The 27,170-nt window shown below is 42.5% G+C and overlaps 1 protein-coding gene across 1 annotated transcript in view; it reads left to right on the top strand.

Annotated features, from left to right (window-relative positions):
• Positions 1-27,170, top strand: part of BRWD3 (bromodomain and WD repeat domain containing 3) — an 87,640-nt gene that overhangs the window by 32,795 nt on the left and 27,675 nt on the right. The window contains exons 13-22 of the mRNA XM_026652936.1: positions 4,909-5,013; positions 8,011-8,164; positions 8,676-8,810; positions 9,278-9,406; positions 16,379-16,604; positions 17,620-17,790; positions 20,960-21,137; positions 21,922-22,015; positions 23,709-23,858; positions 25,878-25,954. Coding sequence (XP_026508721.1) covers positions 4,909-5,013; positions 8,011-8,164; positions 8,676-8,810; positions 9,278-9,406; positions 16,379-16,604; positions 17,620-17,790; positions 20,960-21,137; positions 21,922-22,015; positions 23,709-23,858; positions 25,878-25,954 — 1,419 coding nt within the window. The remainder of the gene's footprint in view (positions 1-4,908; positions 5,014-8,010; positions 8,165-8,675; positions 8,811-9,277; positions 9,407-16,378; positions 16,605-17,619; positions 17,791-20,959; positions 21,138-21,921; positions 22,016-23,708; positions 23,859-25,877; positions 25,955-27,170) is intronic.

Here is a 27,170-nt window from a genome sequence, read left to right as displayed (position 1 = left end):
CACACACACACACACACACACACACACACACACACACACACACACACCCCTCCCGAGCTCAGCTGCAGGCTCCGCTCTGCACAGCTTCATTACTGTCCTGCCAGGGGAAACGGTGCAACCCTGCCCTTCCTCACCCTTTGCCAGAACTGGGTCTCCGAGGCCCACTCCCATCCCCGGGCAGATGAGGATCAAGCCCAGCAGCCAGAGCGTGCAGAGCCGTAGGGCTCCATTCCTGCTAGGCCAGGTGCTTCGCTCACTGCAAGCTGGGGAGCCTAGTAGTGGCCAGCAGTTATGCATCACCGATTCTGCAGGGAAAAATGAAATTCTGCGCAGAATATTATTTCTGCGCAAATTCTGCATTGCGCGGTGGCACAGAATTCCCTCAGGAGTAAACCACTAAAAATAGTAAGTTCTTTTTTTTTTATGGTTTAGAAAAAACAAATCAGGTGCTCAGTTCCGTATCCTTATTTCTGTTTAGTAGACTTGTACTCCGCAAGTAGCGTTATTGAGTACAGTGGGATTACATAAGACAATAAAAATGGGCATGCTGGGTCAGAACAACAGTCCATCTAGTGCAGTATCCTGTCTTCCGACAGTGGCTAGTTCCAGATGCTTCAGAAGGAATGAACAGAACTGGGCAATTATCAAATGATCCATCCTCTGTCGTCCAGTTCCAGCTTATGGCAGTCTGAAGTTTAGGGGTACCCAGAAGAAGGGATTGTGTCCCTGACCAGCTTGGCTAATAGACATTAATGGACCTATCCTTCATGAACTTATTCATTTCTTTTTTTTTTTTTTAAACCCAGTTGAGCTTTTGGCCTTCACCACACCCCCTGGCAAATAATTCCACAGCTTGATTGTGCATTGTGTGAAGAAATATTTCCTTATGTTTGTTTTAAACCTGCTGCCTGTTAATTTCATTGGGTGACGCCTAGTTCTTGTATTTTGTGAAGGGGTAAATAACACTTCCCTGTTCACTTTCTCCACATCATGCATGATTTTATAAATCTCTATCACATCCCCTCCACCCCCCTGAGTCATCTCTTTATTAAGATGAACATCATACTCATGGAATGTGGTACTATTCCACACGACTAAGGGATTGGAATCTGGCCCTAAATGAAAGATTAACAAAAACGGTAGAATTATCATGGAGACACAGGTTACCCACTAAGTAAACTTGACATCGTGCTTTAGAGGGCTGTGCTGCTGCAAAGTGCTTAGCATCCTCAGTCTTCGTTGAGTTTAACAGGAATTGAGGGTTCTAAGCATCTCATGGGAGGTGCTCCATGCCTTGTAGGATTAGGTTCACATTGAGTGACATGTCTGTATTTTTTGTAATTCTAGTAGGACCAACTGTGCCAGGAAGCCTAGGTTTCTGTATATCTCCTAACATTAATAACTTTTCAGCTGGAAATTGCATCAGGTTAAAACATTTCATCTAGATTGTCAGCTCTGTGGCTTTAGTCACATTAGAGCAAGTTTTTAAAAATATGCAAGTTCTGGGGGTTTTGTTTGCTTTAGTGCAGACTAATACCCTTAGAGCAGTGGTTCTTAACCTGGGGGTGCGAGATACCCTTTCTGGGGGTGCGAGACATGTCAGATTTTTTTAGAAGGTAAATCATCAAAAACACAAATTAAGCACAGGCATGTAAGTACAATTACTTTGTTTCATCAAACCTATGTATTTATTAACATTATACTTTCTTTTAACGATTACTGTAATATACAAACAAAAAATATATCTAAGTTTAAAGAACTGACCTACTTCAACGATTTTTGATAAGGGGTGCAAGAACATATTTTGAGAACCAAAGGGGTGCAGGCTGCAGTAAAGGTTAAGAACCACTGCCTTAGAGCAATGATGTTTCTTACAGAAAGCAGGGTCAATGCTTCCTGGAACTCCAGAGAGCACAAGGAGAGTGGTTATTGTACCAACCTTGCAACAGTCAGCCAGCTTTGATGGCTATTTCAGAAGAGGTGAGGCCATGACCACAGCCCCTATTTGGAGAAGCTACCACTAGCAGTAGTGCTTTGTTAATGTAGTTCTTGAATTCAGATGAGCTGTATTTTTCCCATTTCCTACATTGAGACACAAAAGAGGAGGCTACTTGTGTCCTCTTCCCCCACTATTCATTGCACAATCCTCCCTTTGCATTTAGGCACAATGCAAAATTCTTTCTTTTCAAAAGAAATGTGCTTGGATCAACATCCTAGTGATGCAATCAACAGTGCAGCTGGCCAAAAGAACTCATGAACCCAGTGTGATACTGAATGAAAAGGCAGTTTTATTTCCCCCTTTTTCCCTTTGTTGTTTGTTTTTTAAAGATGGTGTGGGAAGGCAATTAATTTAATTTAGACTCTAATTTTTTGTTAATTTAGCATTTCATATTTAACAAAAGCAAGGAAATTAAGAACTAAGGCTCCCTTTTTGTCCTGACCCCATCATGTACTGATTTCACTTCTGTAAGAGAGATATTGGGATTAAGAGGGCTATTTTATTTTTGTATCTGATTTAATAGAAAAATATGCCCCCATTGCATAGGCTTCTTGGGCGGCATTTCCATTAGTGGTTTTTTTTTTTTTTTTTTTTTTTTTTTTAAGCGAATAGTTGGCATATTTTAAAACGCTTTCCAAACGGATAAAAGTGCTGATATGCTACTGCAAGACAAGAACAGCAACCGCTACTAACTGACCTAATTCCTTGACGTCTGATTTCTTCTGTCAGGCCTATCTTGGGCAATGGCTTGAGTAAGCAAATAGTCCTTCCCATGCCTTGAAGTTCAGCAAAACAGAGTTCTGAAAATCATGCAAGAGAAGCACGTTTTTAGTTACAAACATGCTGCCTCCCGTCCCCATATATTTAGATGTACGTGCTATTCAATGAAGCACCTTAGCTGATCTCAACTTTTGGGAGGTTCTGTAGGGAAAGATGTACTGTGTAGGGGTAGCCAGGAAACTCCCCGTCCCCCATGTTTTTGGCTCTGGGATTTGTGTTGGTTTGTATGTAAAGGACAAAGCAGAGGACCACTCTTCAAGAGAAGTGGGAGATGCAGTTTATCTTCATGTACAAATGTCAGATTACATCTGTTTATAAAATAGATAACAATTCATTTAAAACAAAAGCATATTTCATCCCTCCCATTTCAGATATATTGAAACTTACCTAAAAGCAGCTCTCAGTTAATTGTTCTCCTTGTAATCAGCAGCAGAGAGCACTACAGTCCAATTTTTTCCACAAGAATACAGATGCTCCATGTGTTGCTTAGTATTCTCTCCACATTTTTTTGGTCGTTTATGTACACGTTTTTCCCCAAGTGTCATTGTGTGGAGGAACTATATTAATAGAGTTTAATATTGTGTAGCAGTCTTAATATTTCCCAAACTGAAATACCTCTTGTGTGTCTGGCATGAATTATTATGAATGCCGGTACAGATTTTTAGTAAGAATATTACCCTGTGTACTCTATTGTGGATCCATATTACAATAAGTAAAGTAGTTAATGTACGTATGCAGCATCTGCTCTCTAAACCCCCAGCCTTCTACTGGCTCCACTTTTGCAGGACCAGGATTTAAAACCTTAATATCTTGGCTATCATTCCTTTGGTATGTTTTATTCACATTTGTTTGCTGTCCTCTGACAATGTCGCTGGCACTCTGCAGAAAACTAATATATACGCTGTCCCTACCTGCAAGACCTTTTGATCTAGAAGATAAACACTGGAGGAGAGTTAGAGAATAAAACCAAAAGGCCCATGGTAGAATTTTCAAAAGTTCCTAAGTCCAGCTCTGCACTACAGATCTTTGCTGGCAAGGCTCTGTCGGTCAGGGGTGTGAAGAGGTGTGATTTCTGACCAACGTGGCTGTGCCAGCAAAAGCTCCTACTGTAGTTTATACTGGCAGAACTGTGCCCTTTTTGCCAGTATAAACTATGTAGACTGTAGGAGTGCTTTGCCTGTGTAGCGAGCTGGTATAGTTAAACCAGCAAAGTCCTCCTAATGCAGATCTGGCCTAAGTGATGTAGGTGTAAAAGTCTCCTCGAAAGTCCTAAGTCACTTAGACACTTGCAAGTTCCCCACTCAGCCTATTATATTGATGCTTTTAATATAAAATCCACAACCCCCTGTTTAGATTATAGGAGTAATGAAAAGTCCTTGAAAGAAAATAAAGTCAAAGTAAAGGAAGAACCTAGCATAAGTGTATTTATAGGTGGTTTTTTCCCTTCTTTCTCCGTTACAGTAAGAATTAAACTTTAAAAAAAAGAAACTATCACTTATTAAAATATAATTGTGTAGGCTTGCATTTTTACACGGAAAGCTTCAGGTGAATTTTTTTTCTTAAGAGTAAAAAAATTTTGCTGGGCATCCTTGAATTAAATGTACAATACTTGGGGAATTTCTCTATGACAAGAAAAACTAAATATTGTTTCATTGATGACCATGACAGTTTTATGTAGGTGAGTGTCATTTTATTAAATATTTAATTTTAACCTAAAATAGCTTGAAAAATAAAGCTGTGTACATTCTTCTTCACAAACAGCACTATTCATTGGCAGATTTGGGCATAATCTGTACAAATGTTAATACAGTATAACTTATAGTAGAACCTGGCCATATATTTTCTTTTCTGCTGCCGTTATAAACTGTTTCAAGGGATTCAGTGATGTCGTTAAAAAGAGAAAGTGCAGCTTATATGAAATACAACATTGAATTCGCTCCAAGGCCATCTGCTAGCTGTAACTGTAATTAATCTTGTGTACAATATCTAATAGAAAAAATATAAACTCATTGTTTTCTCATTACACTCTGGAACAGAGATGTACAAACAAAATAGAAAGAAAGATTAAATATTCTCTGGCTTTGATGCTGACAAATTACGTGACTTATTTTTTCCACATTTGTCTACAGCTTAAGATTTGTCAGTGGGAGCAGAGATGGAACAGCAAGAATATGGCAATACCAGCAGCAGGAATGGAAGAGTATAGTCCTGGATATGGCTACTAAAATGACAGGGTAAAAGAAAGCAAAACACTAATTTATATTGTGTCATCATCTATGTGTAAGAACAAAACCTTTCCAGCAACTAATTTGAAAAATGTTGTATTTTATATTTTGAATTAATCTCAGTGCATGTAGCTTGATGTGTATTGAAAGTGCTGTGTCCTTGTCCATTAAATGACAATTCTTCTGAACATTTTAATTAACTTTGAAATTAATCTGTTAACATATCTACTCAGCAGTTTCATCGCTCCCATGGATCGCACATTCTTCCTATTTAACATAAGAAACTAGAATGTTGAATAGTCTCTCTCTCTCGGAAAGAAGCTGTAGTGCAGGGGTGGGCAAACTTTTTGGCCCGAGGGCCACATTGGCTTTGCAAAACTGTATGGAGGGCAGGGTAGGGAAGGCTGTGCCTCCCCAAACAGCCTGGCCCCCCCCCCCCCCCCCCCCCCCCCCCCCCCCCCCCCCCCCCCCCCCCTCCCCCCCCCCCCCCCCCCCCCCCCCCCCCCCCCCCCCCCCCCCCCCCCACACCCCCCCCCCCCCCCCCCCCCCCCCCCCCCCCCCCCCCCCCCCCCCCCACCCCCACCCCCCCCCCCCCCCCCCCCCCCCCCCCCCCCCCCCCCCCCCCCCCCCACCCCCCCCCCCCCCCCCCCCCCCCCCCCCCCCCCCCCCCCCCCCCCCCGGGATCCCACCCCCATCCAACCCCTCCTGCTCCCTGTCTCCTGACTTCCACACCCCTGCCCCCTGACAGGCTCCCCAGGACTCCTACACCTATCCAACCCCCCCGATCCCCGTCTCCTGATCCCTATCCACACCCCCGCCCCCGACAGCCCCCCCGGGACTCCCACACTTATCCAACCCCCCCTGTTCCCCAGCCCCTGACCGCTCCCCCTCCGTCCCCGAACCTCCGCCCCATCCAACAACCCCCTGCTCCCTGTCCACTGACAGACCCCCCCCCCGCCCCTTATCCAGCCCCCCGGCCCCCTTACCATGCCGCTCAGAGCAGCATGTTTGGCAGCCATGCCGCCCGGCCGGAGCCAGACACGCTGCTTGGCAGGAGCGCGCAACCCCGCCGCCCAGAGTGCTGCCCGCGTGGTGGCAAAGCAGCAGGGGAGGGGCCGGGGGCTCAACGGCTGGGCAGGACGGTCCAGCCCGCGGGCCGTAGTTTGCCCACCTCTGCTGTAGTGCAACCTCGCTTGTGTGCAGTTTGAGCTGCACGTTTTATAAGACGCACAAAAAAAGTGTGGTTTCTCCCACCTATCAGTGAAGATTCAATTGTAGTTGCTGTAGTGTGGCCTTAAATTCCAAAGATTTCTTTATTTTTACAAAATATGCCATATTATATTTATTATATACTATGAAGTATTATAATAAACATTAAAACTAAACTAAGAATTGACAAAAATAAACGAAGTACATCCTGTGATTCATCTTGGTGTTGAATCATATGAATTCAATAATTTTTCATGGATCACCCCGTCATTAATGTATAGTGAATATTTTCTGCAATTACAGTTAGAATGCTAGTGAATTAATGTTTTCAGTAAAAGGGTGTGAGGTCATTCTGGAAATCGTCTTATATAGTTGAAAACAAATGGCAGAAAGCAGAAAAATGCTGAAAAGGTCTGAACTTTGTTCTTTTATTTTTTTTCCATATTATGTCCCTTTTAAAATATATTTTGGGATTTCTTTATTGCTTCATCTAATATGGTTATAAGACTTTTATCTGAATGTTTTCATAGTGTTTCTTAACATTATTTTTTTTTCCTGTTGGAGATGCAACATGATGTAAGATTTGATATGCTGGTTGGGTTTTTAATTTTTAGGGTGGTTTTTTTTTGCTTGTTCTTCAAATGACTTCAATAAGTGGCCCAGTATTAGAACAAACACAGGCATAGAAAATAGAGATGGAAAAGACCTGCTGGACAATTCTGTCCATTTCCCTCTGCTGTTTCAGAAAATATATATGTATCTCTCAAAAGTTACATGTGTAGCACTAAACATCTTTAAGGTGGCCATCTAACTATAATTTAGATTTATTTAACCAGTAGGTACTCATGATGGAGTTTACTATAGCAAATAACAGTGGTGGGTGTTTAAAAAAAAAAAATGTGCCTTCTGGAAAAAGGGGGAAATGATCATTCTTTTGCCTAGAAAATTAATCTGTTACATAGAAAAGGAAGTGAAACTACTTCAGCTTTTCAATGAGAGTGAAAATCTTTCAATATAAACCAACTTTTCCGCAGTTTTGTAAATATGGTTATGAATTCCAAATGTTTATAAATTGCATGGACGTGCATGCCTCTCTCAAATTTCCACAGTTTCAAAACAAAAAATTATTTTAAGACTAAGGAGAGAAAAATTCTTCCTACCTCAGTTGTAAGCTCCTTGGGGCAAGGTCTGTCATTCATTATATGTTTGTACAGCACCTAACACAATGGAGCTGAAGCTGGTTGCAGCCTGTAAGTGCTGCTGCAGTGTAAATGTTTAATAATAGTAAGAGCTGATTTACTCAAATAGAGAAGTGAAGGATTAAGGTTAATGTCAGATGTATTTAATATTTCCTGTATCCTGCTTCCACCACAACAAAATATATTCTAGAATTGCATGAACCATTATTTATTTTCAAATTCAATCAAACTTCACGGTCCTGTTATACCCAATAGTATACAGCAGGGATCGGCAACCTTTGGCACGTGGCCCGTCAGGGAAATCTGCTGGCGGGCCGGGACAGTTTGTTTACCTGCAGCGTCCGCAGGTTAAGCCGATCGCAGCTCCCATTGGCCGCGGTTCGCCGTTCCAGGCCAATGGGGGCTGCGGGAAGCGGCGGCCAGCACATCCTTCGGCCCACACCCTGACGGGCCGCATGCCAAAGGTTGCCGATCCCTGGTATACAGTATAGTGGTGACAGCCAGTCTCCCACTAATTTCCAATTGAATTGCTACTGAGAGGTTTTGCTTATAGTTACTGAGGTATGATTTGTACTTTTTCAATTATGAATTTCCACAGTAACAACTTGGTATCTGGGGAGGACAAAGTAACTAAACTGAAGGTTACTATGGTGGCTTGGGATCGATATGATACCACTGTCATCACTGCGGTCAACAACTTCCTTTTGAAAGTGTGGAACTCGACCACGGGACAGCTTCTTCATAGTTTATCTGTGAGTAAAAATCCAGTGTATATTTCAAAATTCTGTACTTCTGTGTCCAGAACAAGATTAAGGGCTGGAGTCTGCCATCCTTCCAGGCACTAAGTAATGTCTTACTTCTGAAGTAGGTCAGCTGTATGCTTCTCCTGAGTCCTGGTTTAAGGAGTGTGTATTATGGGGAGAGAGGAAATTAGCATGGTGCTGCTGCTCTCCAGCAATTGCTGGCTGACATAAGGGCCTCTTAGGGCCATAGCCAGCTTGTATTAAAGTAGCTCCAAGATCAGGGAGCTGCAACTGTCCTCTTTGTTGGCCTCCACTTTACCTTTGCCCAGCTGGGAATCTGGGCTATGAGATAGTGAATGATAGTAAACGGAGCTAAAAGTCCTCAGAACAGTGACTGAAGAGTGATACAGTTCTAATCTGATACGCTTACATATCACTGACCTCAAAATAAATATTTAGTTGCACATTGAGCTGTTATATAGAAACATTACTTTCTTTTCCTACTTTGCTTTCATCACAGGGCCATGATGATGAAGTTTTTGTTTTGGAAGCACATCCATTTGACCAAAGGATCATGCTTTCTGCAGGTCATGATGGGAACATTTTTGTTTGGGACCTTGACAAAGGAACAAAAATTCGCAATTACTTTAACATGGTAAGAATTGTCAGGGAATATTTTCACATTTGTATGAAACTGGGCTTTAGGAAGGAAGGATTTTAAGAATTATTTTAAGAATAATACCAAGTCATTTGGTAATCTATCATGTTTACATCTCTGAAAATCAATGGAATGTTTTTGACCAACTTTTTCATAATGGAGCTTTAAGGGTGTTGGCATTAAGTTTTGACATTAAGATTTAGGAAAGATGGGACACTAACTTAAAACTTAACTGAGAATTGTAAATTTTAAAAAATAGCTAAATGGGGAGGGGGGGAATTAATGAAATTCCATTTCATTGGTGAGATGGATCTTATATTAAATTGGGACCTATAAACAGAATATGTGTGCAGTTATATAATGATATTTGAAGAATCTGAAGTATGTCTGATTAAATCGTCATATTGAAGCTAGTCTAGAAAATAAATGTTTTAAAATGGGTATGCTGTGTTTGTATGTTACAGATTGAAGGCCAGGGCCATGGTGCTGTTTTTGATTGCAAATTCTCGCCAGATGGACAGCATTTTGCCTGCACAGACTCACATGGGCATCTGCTATTATTTGGTTTTGGATGCAATAAATATTATGAAAAGGTGGGTTGACTGAATCTTAGACTTTTCTGCATTTTGGGCTGGTTTTGTTTGGGAAGTGTTGTTTATGGTACTTCTCTCATGATGAGCTCTAAAATGGTACTTGAATTATGTGGCAGTCACTGGTTCTCTAAATCAAAATCTGCATGTGTTTAAATATCCCACAGTAAATTTTCTTTTGGTAGTGGGAATAGAGGATGTTTGGCAAACCTGGAGAGAATGTGACTGCACTACATGTTATTAACTTAACCTGGCAAGGAAAAGTGTCACTTTGTGAAAAAGCAATCCGAACACCAAAGAAGGTCTGTAGGCATCTTAAGGAAGAGAGAAGGGTTTTATTTGATCAAAATGTGTCACTGCTATTCTTTTAAATTTTACACAAGTTCTTTTCTCCAACATAGGTGGTCAGTTGGTGTCATGTTCTGCGAGATCCAATAAAATCCTTTCTTCCGTGTGCAAACTGAACAGAAAATTGACTAGATAATTATTGTTCAGTGATGCCTTTTTCTACATCAAAGAAAGTGATGAGATTAACTCATATAATAAATGCTCCAGATTTCTTTTCTTAGACCTCTGAAAATTAGGAAAGAAAGAAGTGTAAGGTACAGACACTCCTGAAATTTAACCTTAACTCTTCCCTCTGGAGCTGGTAGTTGCTACTGGGAATAGTTCAGTAGGGTGGAGCCATAGGTAGACATGAAAAACAACACAAACAATGGCACATTCTTGTAGTCATGTTCCAAGTAGGTATTGTGGCATTTATCTGCATGCACTTTGGTTTCATTCACTTTGTTATGTACATGTATTGAATGGAGCAGGGATCAATTGGAGCAGATTGGAAGAGCTGTCACTGTGATAGGAGGAAAGGTGCACATGTACCTTGAGAGATCAAGTATGCCTGATTTCATTGCTGAGTTCTGTAGTTTGTGTCGGTAGCAGCACACAGGGCTGTTCTTGCCAGGGGGATTGTCAGCCGTTCAGTGGCATATGTGATTTTGGTCTCCACAGCTTAGAGAGGGACACATGAAGGCAATGTCTCAGATGTAATCCTTAGGGCAAGGGTAAAGTAGTCTGGGGTGGACTGTGCGGAGTTAGGCTCAGTGTTTGAGTGTAGGCCAGGTGTAGGTAACTCCTCTTTGCTAAACCCAGCCTAAACTCAAGTTTTGCCTAAGCAAAGAGAAGATGTTAGACTTTGTCCTAAAGTGCTTTTGTATCCATTTATGTGAAATAAATGGACCCAAAGAGACACAGGTGTAAACATGGCCATGAAGCTGTCCAACATGAGACAGCATTAAACAGGGTTTGGTATACAGAGACCTCAGCCTGCTTAGTACCATATCATACGTATAATTAAAAATCCTTTAAAACCTTTTATTAAAGATACAGAAAAGGGAACACAGAGCTTTTTACATGTGAAGTATTAGTAGGGCCATACCAAATTCAAGGTCCATTTTGGTCAATTTCGTGGTCATAGGATTTTAAAAATGGTAAATTTCATGATTTCAGCTATTTAAATCTGAAATTTCATGGTGGTGTAATTGTAGGGGGTCCTGACTGAAAAAGGAGTGTGTGGGGGGTGCAAGGTTATTGTAGGGGGTTGCGGTACTGCTACCCCTACTTCTGCGCTGTTGCTGGCAGTGGCGCTGCCTTCACAGCTGGGCAGCTGGAGAGTGGCGGCTGCGGTAGCCCAGCTCTGAAGGCAGAGCCGCCATCAGCACCAGCACAGAAATAAGGATGGCGCAGAAGTAAGGATGCCATGGTATGGTATTGCCACCCTTACTTCTGCGCTGCTGCCTGCAGAGCTGGGCCCTCAGTCAGCTGTCGCCACTTTTCGACCCTCCAGCTCTGAAGGCCCAGTGCAGAAGTCAGGGTGGCATGGTATGGTATTGCCACCCTTACTTGTGCACTGCTGCTGGCGGGGCGCTGCCTTCAGAGCTGGGTGCCTGGCCAACAGCTGCTGCTCTCCAGCTGCCCAGCTCTGAAGGCAGTGCAGAAGTAAGGGTGGCAATACTGTGACCTAACTTCCCTGTAAGCCGCATGGCTGCACAGCAGCCTATTTAACGCCGCGCAGGTGCTCAGGGAACCTGCCTAGAGACCTGCTGCAGCCGGGGAGGGGGCACCTCTCCCCCGCTTCAACCTAGCCTGGCTGCAGCACCCCTCCACCAGCCCCAACTCTGCTGCGGCCCAGACCTGCTGTGGCCGGGGCGTCCCTCCCCTGCCCCAATTCTGCCACAGCCTGAACCTGCCATGGCCAATTCTGGCGCAGCCCGAGGCGCCCCTACCCCGGCCCAGATCTGCCACGGCGCCCCTCCCCTGGTCCATACCCAGCCCCGGCCAGGACCTACTGGGGGAGGGGTGCCTATCCTGCAGCTCCAGCCCCAGAACTGCTGCGGCGGGGAGAGGTGCCTCTCCCCACCTCCCCACCACAGCACAGGTGCTGCTGCGGGGAGAGAGAGCTCTCTCCCTGCTGTAGCCCCGAAGCACCCTCCTGCACCCCAAACCCCTCATCCCCGCCTCCACCCCAGAGCCTGCATGCCCAGCCGGAGCCCTCACCCCCTGCACCCCAACCCTCTGCCCCAGCCCTGAGCCCTGTTGCACACTCCGAACCCCTCGGCCCCACCCCCACCACATGAATTTTGTTATGTGCACCAATATTAAGGTGATGTGTCACACATCACCTCCATATTGGTGAACATAACAATTCATTCCGCACCTGGGTTGGAAAAATTAGAGGGAACACTGATCGTGGACCCCCCCCTCCCCTCGCCCACACACACAATATCCTTGTGACACCTTTGCAACTCCCTTTTGGGTCAGGACCCCCAATTTGAGAAACGCTGTTCTCTTCTGTGAAATCTGTATAGGGTAAAAGCACACAAAAGACCAGATTTCATGGGAAGACCAGATTTCATGGTCCGTCATGCGTTTTTCCATGGCTGTGAATTTGGTAGGGCCCTAACTATTAGGTAAGGCTTTCATTTTAATTATAACCCTTGTTCCCTTTCTCTTTAGCTGGAGAGAGTTTTAAGAAGGAAATTCCCTTGTCTTGAGCGTTTTTTAGATTATATTAAAGACGATGATAACTGTCCTATTGGGGAAAAGAGAAGAATTTTTAGTTGAGAGAGGCTGGAGGTCTCATTATTGTTTTTATTCTTAAAATCTAATCCCATTTCCTAGAAGACAAAACAAGAAAAGCTCACACAAGGGGAGGGGGGTGGGAGAACAGCAAAGATTAGAAAATGCTTCTTCTGTCTCTTGTGTTGACTCTCACTTGTAACCTCACTGCTGAAGAAACATAAGCACAGAACATGTTATCAGCCAATCTGAGACCTGGCAAACTTGTACCAACATCGGGTGTTTAGGGAATTACAGTTAGCTGTCTTTCTGGTCACAGGCTTACAGGTGTGTTGCAGAATATATAGTCTTGGCCAGCTAAGCTGGACTTCAAAGGCAAAAGGAAATGGAAGGAAAAGAATGCGCTCTCCTACAGAGTGTGTGTGTGTGTGTGTGTGTGTGTGTGTGTGTGTGTGTGCATCTGTTCTAACATCCCAGGTGATGTTTGGGATGAAGCTGGTGGAAGTGGTGATGTCACCTGGGTCCCTGTCCAGTCAAGGTATCTCTCAGGATTAGGATGGAGAAGGTGTGTGATCCCAGGAGATGGTGGAGGTGGCAGCCATAATATTAAATCCTGCTGCAATGTTTGTTGGCAGACAGCTGCTGCTTCTAATATTTCCCAGAAATCTTTTCTTTTTAAGACTCCTAAAGGGGAGCGATGGGCAGACTAGCCTACCCTCTCATTACTTGGTTCACTGATTAGGCCTAATTTGTGACACATAAATTTTGGTTCACTGATTTCTGATCCCACATTTCACTGTTTACCAGGCATGATCTTTATACAGTCCTTAAGTTATATCAGTAGGCCTTTTTGTTTGGACATAATTCAGTCTTTTTTGTTGTTCTTACACATTTTTCACCCCATCAAATTGCATCGTTTCCCTCCTTCCTCCCCCCCAGATTTAGTCAGGGGTATTTATAGTGTAAGTCATGGACAGGTCACCGGCTGTGAATTTTTGTTTGGCTGTGACCTGTCCATGACTTATACTAAAAATATCCACGACTAAATCATTGCCTGAGCTATCAGCACATTGGGGAACCATTCAAAGCGGGCAGAGTTAAGGTTGCATTGTGAATTGAGCATGTACCTTAACTTTGTATGTCCTGATTTTCAGAAGTTTCAGTGTAGCCACTCTCCCCATTCTGGAAGAGCATGAGGTACCACTGGATAACTTTAACTTTGAGGGAACGAAATTCTTGGACATTTAATGTTCTTGGTTTTCTAAAAATAATTTTTCTGCATCCCCATGCACCACAGCCCAGCTCTCCCCTTCCATTGCCTCTGGCTTCTTGTCAATGATTACTCTGATCGCAGAATGCATTGGCTTCATGTTAGTTCCTTTGCTCCCCCATCGTAACCTTGTCTCTGGCCTCTCTGCTTGTCCAGCGCATCCATGTTCTCCCTCCTCAGTCCATCCCTGTGATGAGGCAGATTTTGGCATGGGACCCATAGATAGAGGAGCTGGGGAGAGGATGCACGCAAGTTCAGGGACTACCGTGAAGTCATTGGGGACTTTTTTGAAGCAAGGGGACAAATATGGGGGCATGTATGTGGAGGATTTTGGTGGGACAGAGCTGAAGCCCACTGCTCAGACAGCTGACATCCCTTCCTTTGCACCCCACTCCTTCCCAGCACCCCCATATTTTCCATCTCTGCTCAGATGCCTCTCTGCTGCTCTTACACTGCTCTGACTCCTCTAATATTCTCTTCATCATACCCATCTCTGACCACCCCCCCGTGCCTGCTCCTCCAAGGCCTCTCCACATGTCCACCTGCTCCTTCCTCTGCTTTGCCACTCAGTCCATGGCCCTGGTAAACTAGGAAGGGCTGTGGGGAGGGATGGAGGCATGGCTGCGAGGAGTGACACGCAAGTTGGAGGCAGGAAGGGACAGGAGGAGCCCCTTTCACTGGTGGAGGCAGCATCCAGAAGGTGGAGAGTTCTGGATTCCTTCCCCCTTATTGGTGAGCCTCGGCGCCCCCTCCTTTAACCTAGTTGAGCAGTCACAGGGAGCTGGGGAGGGAGGGCACAGATGGCTCCAGTTCCCTTCCTCCGAAGTATGTCACTAAAGAAGATGAATTCCAGCTTCCCCTCCTTATTGATTCTGCTCCGTCAGTGCTTCTGAGCGCTCAGAAAGGAAAGGTCCTATTGAGGATGATCCTTTATTCATTGAGGGATCATAGAAAAACTACTCTTTTGGAACCCTAGTTATTTGTCAAAGTTCTAACCATTGAACTAGATTTTCAAAAACATAATGTTTGGATGTTCCCTTACGCTAATAAGGGTCATTATCGAGGTGTGCTGGCTCCTCAGTAGCTGTGTAAGAGCACAGCACTAAGGGATGAAGGTTGGCAAAGGGGCATTCCCCACACCACCTCCCATTCCCCACACCTCATGCACTGCTCTAACACAGCCCTGCATCCCCCCACTCAGCTCTGACCCCCCTCTATTCCTTAGCTCTACACCAAAATAGGTATAAGAATCAGAAAATGTTATGAGCAACTTTTCTTTGATCCCACTTAGTCCCATTGCTCAGAAGGTTGAGGCATGAGTGCATTATCCTAACTGCTTACTAGAGTCTTTCATCTTTCCTCTGTTTAAATTAACACTAATTTCCTTGACAACGCTTCTACAGTAGAATCAGTGTCTCCTTGTGGATTTTTGAGCTCTGTAAAGTAGACATGTTGGTCTCAGTGCCAAACTTCCAAAAAGAGCCTTTGCAGAATGCAGGCAAAGAGCAAGGAACGTGTACAGGGCACACTTGGAAGCTGCCAAGGGTAGGGTTTGCCCTTGCGGTACATAGGTGTAGCTCAGGTTCAGTGACCATAGGATGTCACCTCCCAGCATTTGTAATAACTGTATGGAAGCCCTCTGGCTTTACCAGGGCCCATGGTCTGGCTGCATTTTGTTCTCTTTGGCATGTCAGTTTCACTCATGCTTACCTGGAGTTTTAAACTTTTACCTTCAATAGCTTTTGAAATGTGCTTCTCCAAAGGGGAAGTGGGTCCAAGCACTAGATAAATTCCTAAGGGTGATACCAGTTTGGAGCGGATCAGAGCTATAGTTTGAGACCCATGTGTGGGCAAAAAGAGTTAGCACCACCAGGTGATTTTTGTAAACACCATTTTTGGGGGGCTGTATCTTAGGAACCCTTTACACACATGAGCCTAAATTTGTACCACACGCTCGTGAGGTACAGTCAACATGTGGATTTCAAGACATTCTGAGTCAGCATGTGGATTTTAGTGCACTTAAAATAGTCGCCTTTCAAACAGTGACTCTGAACCTTAAATAGAGCAGAACTGCTGCTCTGCTATAATAAAAATGAAATGAGGCCTTTTCAGATACATTCTGGGATATGAGTAGTGGTGGGACCAGTAGTGGTTTTGGCTTTGGATTTTTTTGTAGCCTATAATAGAATTATGTTTAGTTTACAGGAAATGTGAAACTTGGTCTTCTGAGCTCCTGTTGGCATCTGGCTACCTCATTCTCACTCTCTTCCCCATCTACTTAAATGATTAACTTTTGTTATTTCTCCATCTGCTCTTCATTATGGTGCGTGGAGGACTGCACGCTTACTTCCAGACTCCAGCAATGTCATTCTTTAAGCTGTCCAAGGAGAATCATTAGAAAGGGGTACAAGGCACTCTTCCTGCCTCGCTTGGCATATCCTGCTGCTGAAGTTTGCTCCATGGCGTCAGAATTTTCAAGCCTTGGATATAGAACGCATTTGTGTTCTTCATCATGTAATTGGCCCTGCAGATCCCCAGTGTCGGAGTTGTGTTCTGTGGGTGCAGAAACCGTTCCAAAGCAGACTGCTGTTAGTGGACACTCACCTCTTACTAAATTGTCCTTCATGTAGATTCCAGATCAGATGTTCTTCCATACGGATTATCGACCACTGATCCGTGATGCTAATAACTATGTGCTGGATGAACAGACCCAACAGGCTCCACATCTCATGCCTCCCCCATTCCTAGTGGATGTGGATGGAAATCCACATCCCACAAGATACCAACGTCTTGTACCAGGACGTGAAAATTGTAAGGATGAACAACTTATTCCTCAACTGGGATATGTGGCTAATGGTATGTTATCTAAAATTCTTGTTTAACAAACTTATTGAAAAGTATATGAATGCTAATTAACTAGGGTAACACTAGAGGGAATGATCTATTATAACTCTTCTTCAGCTAGACAGTGATCTTCAGTCCAGTGTTAATATGTGGGGGATGAATTACAGCATGAATGAAGCAATGCAAGTGTACGGATTGGCCTGTCTTAAAATCAGAGACAGGATTTGAGTTATTGTAGAGAATCTGTAGCACTCAAACATTAGTGAGCCTTATTCTGTATAATCAACGAATCCATTAATTTCAGTGGGGCTGTATGCAAGGCTGGCAGAATAGGGCCCTGTACTTTATAGCTACTGTATTAACAAAATTAAGTAATCTTTGAAAAGGAAGAGGGTTTTTGGTTTTGGAATCAAATTTGTTCTTTGTAATATAACCTTTGCTACAGGAGGATCTCTAAAAAATCTGACTGTCAATACCAAATGAAACATTAGCACAGTATTTGTTTTCTCTACTGCTACATGTGGCTTTAGGCTTAATACTTGCAACGGGTGGGGAGAATCTTTTAAATTTTGGACTCTGCGTAGATAAGTAGTTCCCTATATGGCAAGAGAAATTTGGGTAGCGAATAACAAGGTATAAGAACCAGATCGCAAGAAGACTTTTCTTGGTTCTTTTTTGAGTATATGCTTTCATACAAACTGATAGTCTTTGGCTCTTGCTTCAATCCCTATGAATGATAAAATAGTTTTTAAAATCTGTAGCATGAGTGGAATGAGAAACCACTAGAGCTGAACTTAATGGGAAAGTATTCAGAGGAGCTAGGTATCTCATGGAAATCTTTGTAGTTTACCACCTTATTGAAATAGTTGGTAAGCAATGTATCTTACAATAGAAGAGTCAACTTGGCTCTATACAAATAAAATGCAAAATTATATAACGTATGTGAATTGAAGGCAGGAAGGCACTTGGTGCGGTGTTTGTGTGTGTTTGGGTTGTTAGTAAAACTGGTGGTTTTGTTCTCACTAAGGTGACGGTGAAGTGATTGAACAGGTGATTGGGCAGCAAACCAATGACCAGGATGAGAGTATTCTGGATGGAATGATTAGGGAGCTGCAGAGAGAACAAGATCTGAGGCGAATGAATGAAGGAGAAGCTATCCCAAACCCTCCATATAGTAGATCACACTCTATTAATGGTGGTAAGTATTCCCCCCTTGTCTTGATTACTCATTTAGTCAGACTGCTAGGAAAGCACTCTGAACAACTGTGACCAGGTGCCTGGATTGGTTGCACTGAGAATGCCAATGCTTTTGCAAATTTGACCCAATAGTTTCAACTGGGGAAATGTTTTTCAGGGCCAACTTCAGAAAAGCATGTGTGTTTGCCTGTTTACATCCAGATTCAGATCTTCTCTGTCTGATTCAGAGGATTGATTTCAATCCACATCGCCTATCTCACAGATGAGTGTGTTAATCAAAAGGCTATGGAGGCATTCTCTCTCTTGGCTGAGTGAATATTTATGCAAAGTGGAATAGCTTCAGCCAGAGAGATTCAGAGCAGAATAGGCTATAGCCTGGTGGTTAGGATTGTTACAAAGGAGAGAGATGTGAATTCAGATCCCTGCTTCAGACTGGGGATTCAAATTTGAGTCTCCCAATCCTAGACAAGTGCATTAACCGCTGACTAAAGGTTATCAAGGGACACCACGCACACTCCCTCAGTCTGTTCCCCCTCCACCCCCTGAAAATGGGTTTTTCTGTTTTTTTGACAAATGCCTAACATTAACAGAATATTTTCTCTGGTTTTTCAGTTTGGTGATTTGAACCAAAATATCATTTATTCGCCCAGTTCTACCATGATTATGTCTTGTGTGTGCTTTCTTTCCCTGTCTTTCCCCATTCATTTAAGCCAGGGGGTCTCAACCTTCATTGCACCGCGATCCCCCTTCTGACTACAAAAATTACTACATGCATCCGAAGAAGTGGGCTGTAGCCCACGAAAGCTTATGCTCTAATAAATTTGTTAGTCTCTAAGGTGCCACAAGTACTCCTGTTCTTTTTACATGACCCCAGGCGGGCAGTCCGAAGCCCAAGCCCCGCTGCCTTGGGCTGAAGCCCTCGGCTTTGGCCCTACGCGGTGAGGGTCGGGCTTTGGCGCTGGGCCCCAGGAAGTCTAACACCAGCCCAGGCAACCCCATTAAAATGGGGTTGTGACCCACAGTTTGAGAACCACTGATTTAAGCATTAATAACCCATCTGGAGGTCTCTGGCGCTCAGGTGCTGACTTAGTAGAAGAACTGAGAGTGTGAGGTACAACTGAGGGCACTTGATGATCTACCTGGGCAGTGCCTGACTGCTTAAGATAATTAGACCATAATTCTCTTACAAACTTTTTTTAAAATAAACTTTTACTATATTATCATTTATTTGCTGCAGGGATGATGCTTTCTAACTTTTTGTATCTTAATGTCACCACAACAGTGTGTAATTAATAAGTAGACAAAGTTATTAGAGTACAGTGCTGCGAAAGACTAATGCTCTCTTGCTGCTGCCTATATGCATCAGTGTTCATAAAATAAACATATCTTCTTTGTCCCAGTGTTTCATTGCAAAGCTTGAATTTGTTCTCCTGTCCCACTGTTCTGTTTCCCTGACTTCTCTTCTGATATAGACCATGATTAAAAACTAAAATCAAACCCAATCAGATCTGACCAGCTGATTACAAAGCAGCTTACTGTCTGTTGTAACAGATGCTGTGGACTTGTGCTGTGAGTCAGCTAGTCACAAATCAGTTTATTCATAGTATCTAAAGCTCTTAAAAAGTTTACTGTGCGTTTGCTAGTAATCTGGTTTTAGGTTTTAAATGACTGAGTGACTTGCTTATGTTTAAACTATCTGCTACTGATACAGATCCATGGGAGCAGTGTGCTTAGAACTGCCTTTCCTTAAACCAAAGTGATAGGAAAGAATTACCAACAGAACACCTAATTTTATTTTGATCTAAATCAGTGGTTCCAAACACCCAGCTCACAAGCCAGGTCCAGCCTGCTTGAGGTTCTTATCTGGCCCTTGTGACCGATTTTAAATTTTGCATAGTGCAAGCTTTCATTTAAAAAAAAAAAAAAAAAAAAAAGTCTAGTCCATTTGATTAAGATAACCTTCCAAACATGAACGGAGTGTAAACAGATGCCCCATTGTCTTCCAGAGTTTGCAGGCTACTTGAAACGGTAGCTGTGGGACACATGAACTGCCAGTATTCACCTCAGTGAGGTGTTTACATTTAAGCCTAATTGACACTTTAAGAACCAGATTTTCATACAACTTTGCATAATTATGAGTGTACTTTGCATGTGCACCATTTTTGTGCATATAGAAATTAGATAATTTCACTTCTAAATAGCCAAGTAAACCAAAGATAGGAATAGCTGTGGTACTAGTACAGCCCAGCATCTTCTTATCCCCACTTGACTGACTAAAGGAAAGATTCAGACTTTGTCTGGCTCTGGGTAAGTGGCAGCATGTAGCTGTGCTGCCTTGAGAGCAGCTCAGGGACAGAGTTGTTTTGAAGAATATAAGAACGGCCATACTGGGTCAGACCAAAGGACCATCTAGCCTCGTATCCTGTCTTCCGACAGTGGCCAATGCCAAGTGCTTCAGAGGGGATGAACAGAACAGGTAATCATCAAGTGCTCCATCCCCAGTCGCCCAGTCCCAGCTTCTGGCAAATAGAGGCTAGGGACACCATCCCTGCCCATCCTGGCTAATAGCCATTGATGGACCTATCGTCCATGAATTTATCTAGTTCTTTTTTGAACCCTCAAAGATACAACAGGGTAGGTTATAGAAACAGTACAAGCGGATGTGTTGGAGCCTACAGCGATCTCATCTGCTTTTGTAGCATGACATTTTCAAAAGCTCCTAAGTCAAAGTCCTATTGAAAATCAATGGGACTTTGGCCCCTAGGTACTTATAAAAACTTTACTTACACATCTTATGTTGGCCTAGTTGTTACTTGGCTGAGAAATCTCCTTGAAAACTCCAGGTACCGTAGGAAGTCACAGCACTGACTGATCACTTGTTTTATGAGTGTGCGAAGTGGTTGGTAACATTCCAGCGACATATAGAAGTAGGTATTCCCCTAGATATTCATTGAAAGCATCAAAACCCCTCACCTCATGTTAGTCACTGATTTTCAGTTGATCAGTAACTGTGATAAAACTGCCCTCCTCTGGACCAGCGCAACTATGCTCTGCCACTTGCAGAGGGCTGAGAAGAAACTCTCTGTCTGGCTCTAAATTTTTATGCATAGATTTTTATTAAAATAGTTGTGGAAATGAAAGGGAAAGAGATCTTCATTTTTGTGTTTTAGCTCTTAGAAGTCCAGGTTTGGACTCCCCACCAAACGTTGGTCTCAGACGTAGCGGTCAGATTGAGGGGGTCCGGCAAATGCATCTCAATGCTCCTCGCAGTCAGATGGCCACAGAGAGAGATCTCATGGCCTGGAGCAGAAGAGTAGTGGTGAATGAGCTGCATCCAGGGGTTAGCAGGTAAGATGAAGCCATTGATACTGAATTTCTGTTGGAACTATCTCCATTCCTTTGCAGTACAAGAATACTAAAACATATTGAGTTAATTTGTTCATATTTCTTTATGAATCCAATATGTGCTGTCCATATGGAATCAATTGTACAAACATTATGAACTTTGTATACTACTAAAGATCATGTTATAACTGTAGGGAGTCTATTGTTTCCTGGGTGTGCATGTATAATGTTCCAAAGAATGCTTGGGGGAGGAAGAATAAATCATATAGTGTTTCAATGATGCCTCTTTCAAAAATGAGAGAAATTATTTACATTTTTTTTTTAATAAATTGATTTTTCAGTACCATATTTTCTTCAGACTTAATTAAAAATTAGGATTATATTCTGCTTGGGAATTTGGAGACTGGTAATTTCTTACCGATATGGTTATTTAATTCCTTCTTTGCTGGTTCAGATATTCCATTCTTACCTTTTTGGGGCCAGTTTTATTTCGACTGTTCTTTCTTGAAAGTTTTTTTTTTTTCCTAGTGCAGCTTTTAAAAATTTTAATAGGTCGTCATGCTCAGTGAAAGATTTCTTGAGCTATCATCAAAGATCCAGCCAGCTCCCCTTTTATAGGGAAATGACATCAAAAGAGGTTTTTTTTTGTTTTTGTTTTTTTTAACAAAGCAAAATCTCTGGGTGCTAGGAGGACTTATGCCCACTTATGGTAGCAAGGAAGCAAATACTGTTGTCAGTCTGTTTAATGACTTAGTGAATAAGCTGAATGTCTGCCGTATGTTTTAAGGGTTCAGGAAGAATGCCGAGCTGTCAAAGGTGATATGGAAGTTAATCTTTACACAGTTGAAAAGAAGAGAAAACCATCCCACACCTTGCAAAGGGTGAGTAATTTTCACTAGAAGAAAAGGGAAAATAAGAATGGAGACCATTTTAAGCATTATGCAAAAAAAGTCCAACAGCAATTTTTCTAGATGTTTTAATATCCTTGCTACTTAATCTTTCTAATTTTACTATTTATGTCGCTCCATTTTTAATTTAGTCTGTGCTGCAGAACAGTTTGCTGTTAGCTGTGTAAACCATTGTCATGGGAGGGGAAACAGTGAAGTACATGGTTTAAGTGAGTAAAGGCTCATCTTAGATTAAAAAAAATGTTGGTACCAAGATCTAGATCCTACAACTTGCAACATATGGGCAAATGCTGCATCCACATGGAGCCTCCTGTTCTTTAGTGGGGCTCTGTGTGGATGGAAAGAAGTCTTCCCGCATGGTGATTTTTGCAGGATGAGGGCCTAACGTATTTTCAGGCTCTTGGGAATGCAATAAATATTTTGTTATGCATAGACTTTGAGGACCAAATATGTTAGATTTTAAATTGAAAAATCATTTAAATGACTGACTGCTTGACAAATTAAGTGTTGTATATGGGTAACTACTTTACTCATTTTTTTAAAAAAGGATTCATATAACGTCTCTCTTCTGCAACTGCTGTCATGAACCCCTGGGTCTATGTGAAGTCCCAGTGTTTGGGCACAGAGGCCCCTAAATTGCAACAGCACTGTTCTAGGAGTTCATATTACACAGTCCGCTTAAGATACTACATCAAAGATCTGTTTTGTACACCCACCAGATGATAGTGATATCATTCAAAGATGAAGTCACACACTCTGCTGTAAGGGCTTTTTAAAAAGTGCCATTAATTAAAATACAAAACACCATTTTTAATACGTCTGTATTGGATGAAATCCTGTCCCCACTGAAGTCATTGAAAAAACTCCCATTGATTTCAGTGGGCCTGGATTTCACCCATTGTATGCAAGTATTGCAGCTGACAGGATCCTTTTTTCAGGAACCTTCAGTCCTCATCTTCCTCCTCTCTATTAATATTATTTGGAGTACCATAGTGCCTAGAAGTTCGCTGTGCTAGTTTCTGTACAGATACTGCAAACTCAACCTTAGATCTGAAAGTCAAGCTGGCTTCGTTGCTGCTGATGTGTAATCAGTAAAATCATATGTTCAATCCTATGTTTTTCTTTGGAATCAGACATGTAATAGAGGGTAGGCTTTCTCGTCTTGAACAGCAGTGGGAAGGTTATTTGAATCTTTTGTGCTTTTATGCCAGCAAGCTACATCCACACTAGTACTAAAATGGTGTTGACTGAAACAGTATTTAGAGTCTTGTTGAAAGCAAGTCTAATCTCACAGTTTGATTTGTGGCATTTTTATACATGCATTTTACAAGTATGCTAGAGGAACCACACAGTTCTTAGAATAGTAATTTCCTTTTTTGTAGTCAAGACCACAGGGAACAGCTGTTCAGCAAGAAAGTGGTATTTTTGCATAACCAATCTTTCAGGGTCGAATCACTTCTTAAAACAATGGGCAATATTTTTTCCAGCAATACCTAGCCAAGCCAGAATAATTTAGGGATGGCATTTCAGCCCGAACTCCAGATTTTCTGGTTTTCCGTTGAGAGTTGGACAGCATCCATTCCTTTTAATATGGCATGTTTTTGTAGTATATATATTTAACTGCTAAAAAATCTAATCTTTGTCTTTTTCCCCCCAATAACAAAAGAGCGATTATCAACCTGGGAGTGGACGATCTTTGAGAAGAAACCAACGCAAACGCCAGCATGCCTACCAAACACGCTCCACCATTGAACACAATCAGCAGGGAGCAAGTCAAAATGCACGTACAAAGGAAGAATCTGAAAGCTCCTCTGAGGTATGACACCTCAAGTGATTGTTTCAATAGGTTCCTTGTTCATAGATTGTGTAGTTTGACTACAGATATTCTCAAAATGGTGTTATCATTAAGACTCAGGATTTTCTCTTCCTTTATGAAGAAGGATTTGATTCATATTGTTTTTAGGATTCATGCCATTATTTTATTAAATCAGTCTGGGAAGGAGATGAGCCATTTATTTCAGTGCCTAAACTGGCAGAAATATAAAAGTATTCAAATCTAGTTAAAAATGGATTGTTTTATGGACATCATCTGCTAGGAAGTCTTGAAGTGTTGTCAAGTTAATTTAATTGGCCTGGACATTTGCTATTTTGGTGTTTCATGCAAATAAGAGACTTCATATTACACATGTATTGTAGATGCCACTAAGTAGGTTGGTTTTGTGGTTTCTGTGCAGCAACTTTTAAAGATACTGTGTTGGTGTTAGTGGTTGATATTGGCGAGAGTAAGGATTGAACGTTTCACAGATTAAATGGAATTTCCTCAGCAAGGAAAGGGGAGCATGTAAAATAAGAAGACATATTATACATATTCTATGTATTCACTGCCTTCTCCTGCTCTGTAACTTAAAACTAAAATACATGTGAATTAAATGCTCAGTTAAAAGCTCACCATAGTTATCAGAATTCTGACAAGAAGAAAAAGTTTAGTATGAGATTGATTAATGGCCATACTTGTATATTAATGGATATGTTTCAGATATTAGAAATTAATACCTTTTAAGTTTTTAAGAAAGAAACCATTTTAAGTATAATTTTTTTTTATTGTTTTAACATCTGATGATATGAAGTTCTTCCTCATGCATCTGCTTTTGCAACTCTCCACTGTAGGAGCTCTTTGCCTTGCAGACCACAAACCTTGAGTAGTAGCAAGAACCATTAAAGGGCTATGTGCATCACCCCTCAAAAATCAGGCTATTCTTCTTCCACCTGTTCTACAGAGGCAACTTTGTGAGAGAGAAACGATAGTCACGTACTAGTAACTGGAATTCTCTGAATATATTTTTGGTCTGTAGATCTGCGAGGACCACATTCAGCTTTTCCCTTTCCTGTGGATTTTGGGTCCAGTTTTCTGAGGTTGAAAGGACCTAAAGGACAGTTTTTATAGGGGTGTGGAATTCTATATATTGGTTCTAGAATGCCACCAAGGTGGGTGCTGTCCCACGCCTTTAGTAGTTCATGCTACTATCAAAGGTGCAGTGGTTTGTGAGGGGAGTCATGTCATGTAACTCCTCCTACATCACTCTGGAGAGACCTTTTTTTGAGAACTTGAGTTACTGGTAAATAACTTTCCTTTGACAAACGACATCCAAGTGTTTGTATCATGACATTTTCAGGCGAATACAGTAGAACCTCAGAGATATTAACACCTTGGGAGTGGAGGTTATTCATAACTCTGAAACGTTTGTAACTGAACAAAACGTTATGGTGGTTCTCTCAAAAGTTTACAGCTGAACATTGACTTAATACAGCTCTGAAACTTTACTATGCAGAAGAATGCTGCTTTTAACCATTTTAATTTAAATTAAACAAGCACAGAAACAGTTTCCTTACTCTCAAATCTTTTTTTATACTTTCCTTTTTTTAGTAGTTTGTGTTTAACATAGTACTGTACACCTCTACCCCGATATAACGTGACCCGATATAACACGAATTCGGATATAACGCGGTAAAGCAGCGCTCCGGGCGGGGGGCTGTGCACTCCGGCGGATCAAAGCAAGTTCGATATAACGCGGTTTCACCTATAACGCAGTAAGATTTTTTTGGCTCCCAAGGACAGCGTTATATCGGGGTAGAGGTGTACTGTATTTGTGGTGTTTTTATTTTCTTTGTCTCTGCTGCTGCCTGATTGCATATTTCCTGTTCCAAATGAGGTGTGTGGTTGACTGGTCAGTTCATAACTCTGGTGTACTACTGCATATATAATGTGAAAGAGAAAATATTTTGGTGAAAGTGTGGCAGCAGGAATAACAACATGACTCTTTTGTTTTTAATGCAGGAAGATGAAACAGTTGGCACAAGTGATGCCTCTGTGGATGATGCTGTAGCTGTGTGGCAAAGTGAAAGCAGTTCCAGGTAGCTTTTCCTGTCCTTCTAAATATTTCTTCTTTGTCTTGTGATTATGTAGTCTTACAAAGCCATACCGTGACGGCTGGTATTTCTAGAGCCATGACTACAATATGGAAATGAGTATCTAGGACGGGGTCGGCAACGTTCGGCACGCGGCTTGCCAGGGTAAGCACCCTAGCGGGCCGGGCCAGTTTATTTACCTGCTGAGGCAGCAGGTTCGGCCGATCGTGGCCCCTACTCGCCGCGGTTCGCCGTCCCGGGCCAATGGGGGCGGCGGGAAGCGGTGCGGGCGAGGGATGTGCTGGCCGCGGCTTCCCACCGCCCCCATTGGCCCGGGACAGCGAACCGCGGCCAGTGGGGGCTGCGATCAGCCAAACCTGCCGCATCAGCAGGTAAACAAACTGGCCCGGCCCGCTAGGGTGCTTACCCTGGCGAGCCGCGTGCCGTACGTTGCCGACCCCTGATCTAGGACTTATTTCACTATAAAATAAGTAAATCTGTTACTCCCGTGAGAGATTAAGGTAAGGAGGAGAATCACACTTTGTTTAGTAGATTTTTGTGCTCTGCACTGCTCACCATTGACGTTCACAGGCTCCATCACCCTGGACAGAATGTTTGTGTCTCTTTAACTAGGAAGTATCATAGTGAAACTGACCAAGGTTTTTACAAAAGCACTTACCTTTTGTTAAGGCAGTGTGAAAGACCTGTCCTTAGGTGGGAGGAGGGATAGCTCAGGGGTTTGAGCATTAGCCTGCTAAACCCAGGGTTGTGAGTTTAATCCGTGAGGGGGCCACTTAGGGATCTGGGGCAAAAATCAGTACTTGGTCCTGCTAGTGAAGGCAAGGGGCTGGACTCGATGACCTTTCAAGGTCCCTTCCAGTTCTATGAGATAGGTATATCTCGACACACACACACACACACACACACACACACACATATATATACACACCTAACTTTCAAATGTTTTTTAGTCCGAAGACTTTCTTCTTTTTTTTTCTTATCCGCTATACAGTTTTTTGTATTCTCTGTGCAAGATTAGGAGCTAGTATGAAGTAGATCTGCAAAATGAAGCGTTTTCATATTTGTGAGTCAGCTACCCCAAAACACAAATGTTAGTTGATTATTTGACTAGTGAAGTAATAGTATTGACATGGGGTGACTGCATTATGCTAAAGTGGCCAAATCTGTTCTGCTCTCTGTAATGAATTTTGTCAAAATACCT

The sequence above is a fragment of the Terrapene carolina genome, unplaced genomic scaffold, assembly GCF_002925995.2.
Source record: "Terrapene carolina triunguis isolate 2854851 unplaced genomic scaffold, T_m_triunguis-2.0 Scaffold131, whole genome shotgun sequence".
Classification (NCBI taxonomy): domain Eukaryota; kingdom Metazoa; phylum Chordata; order Testudines; family Emydidae; genus Terrapene; species Terrapene triunguis.
The sequence above is the reverse complement of the archived record's forward strand: the minus strand, read 5'-3'. Positions and strand labels throughout refer to the sequence as shown.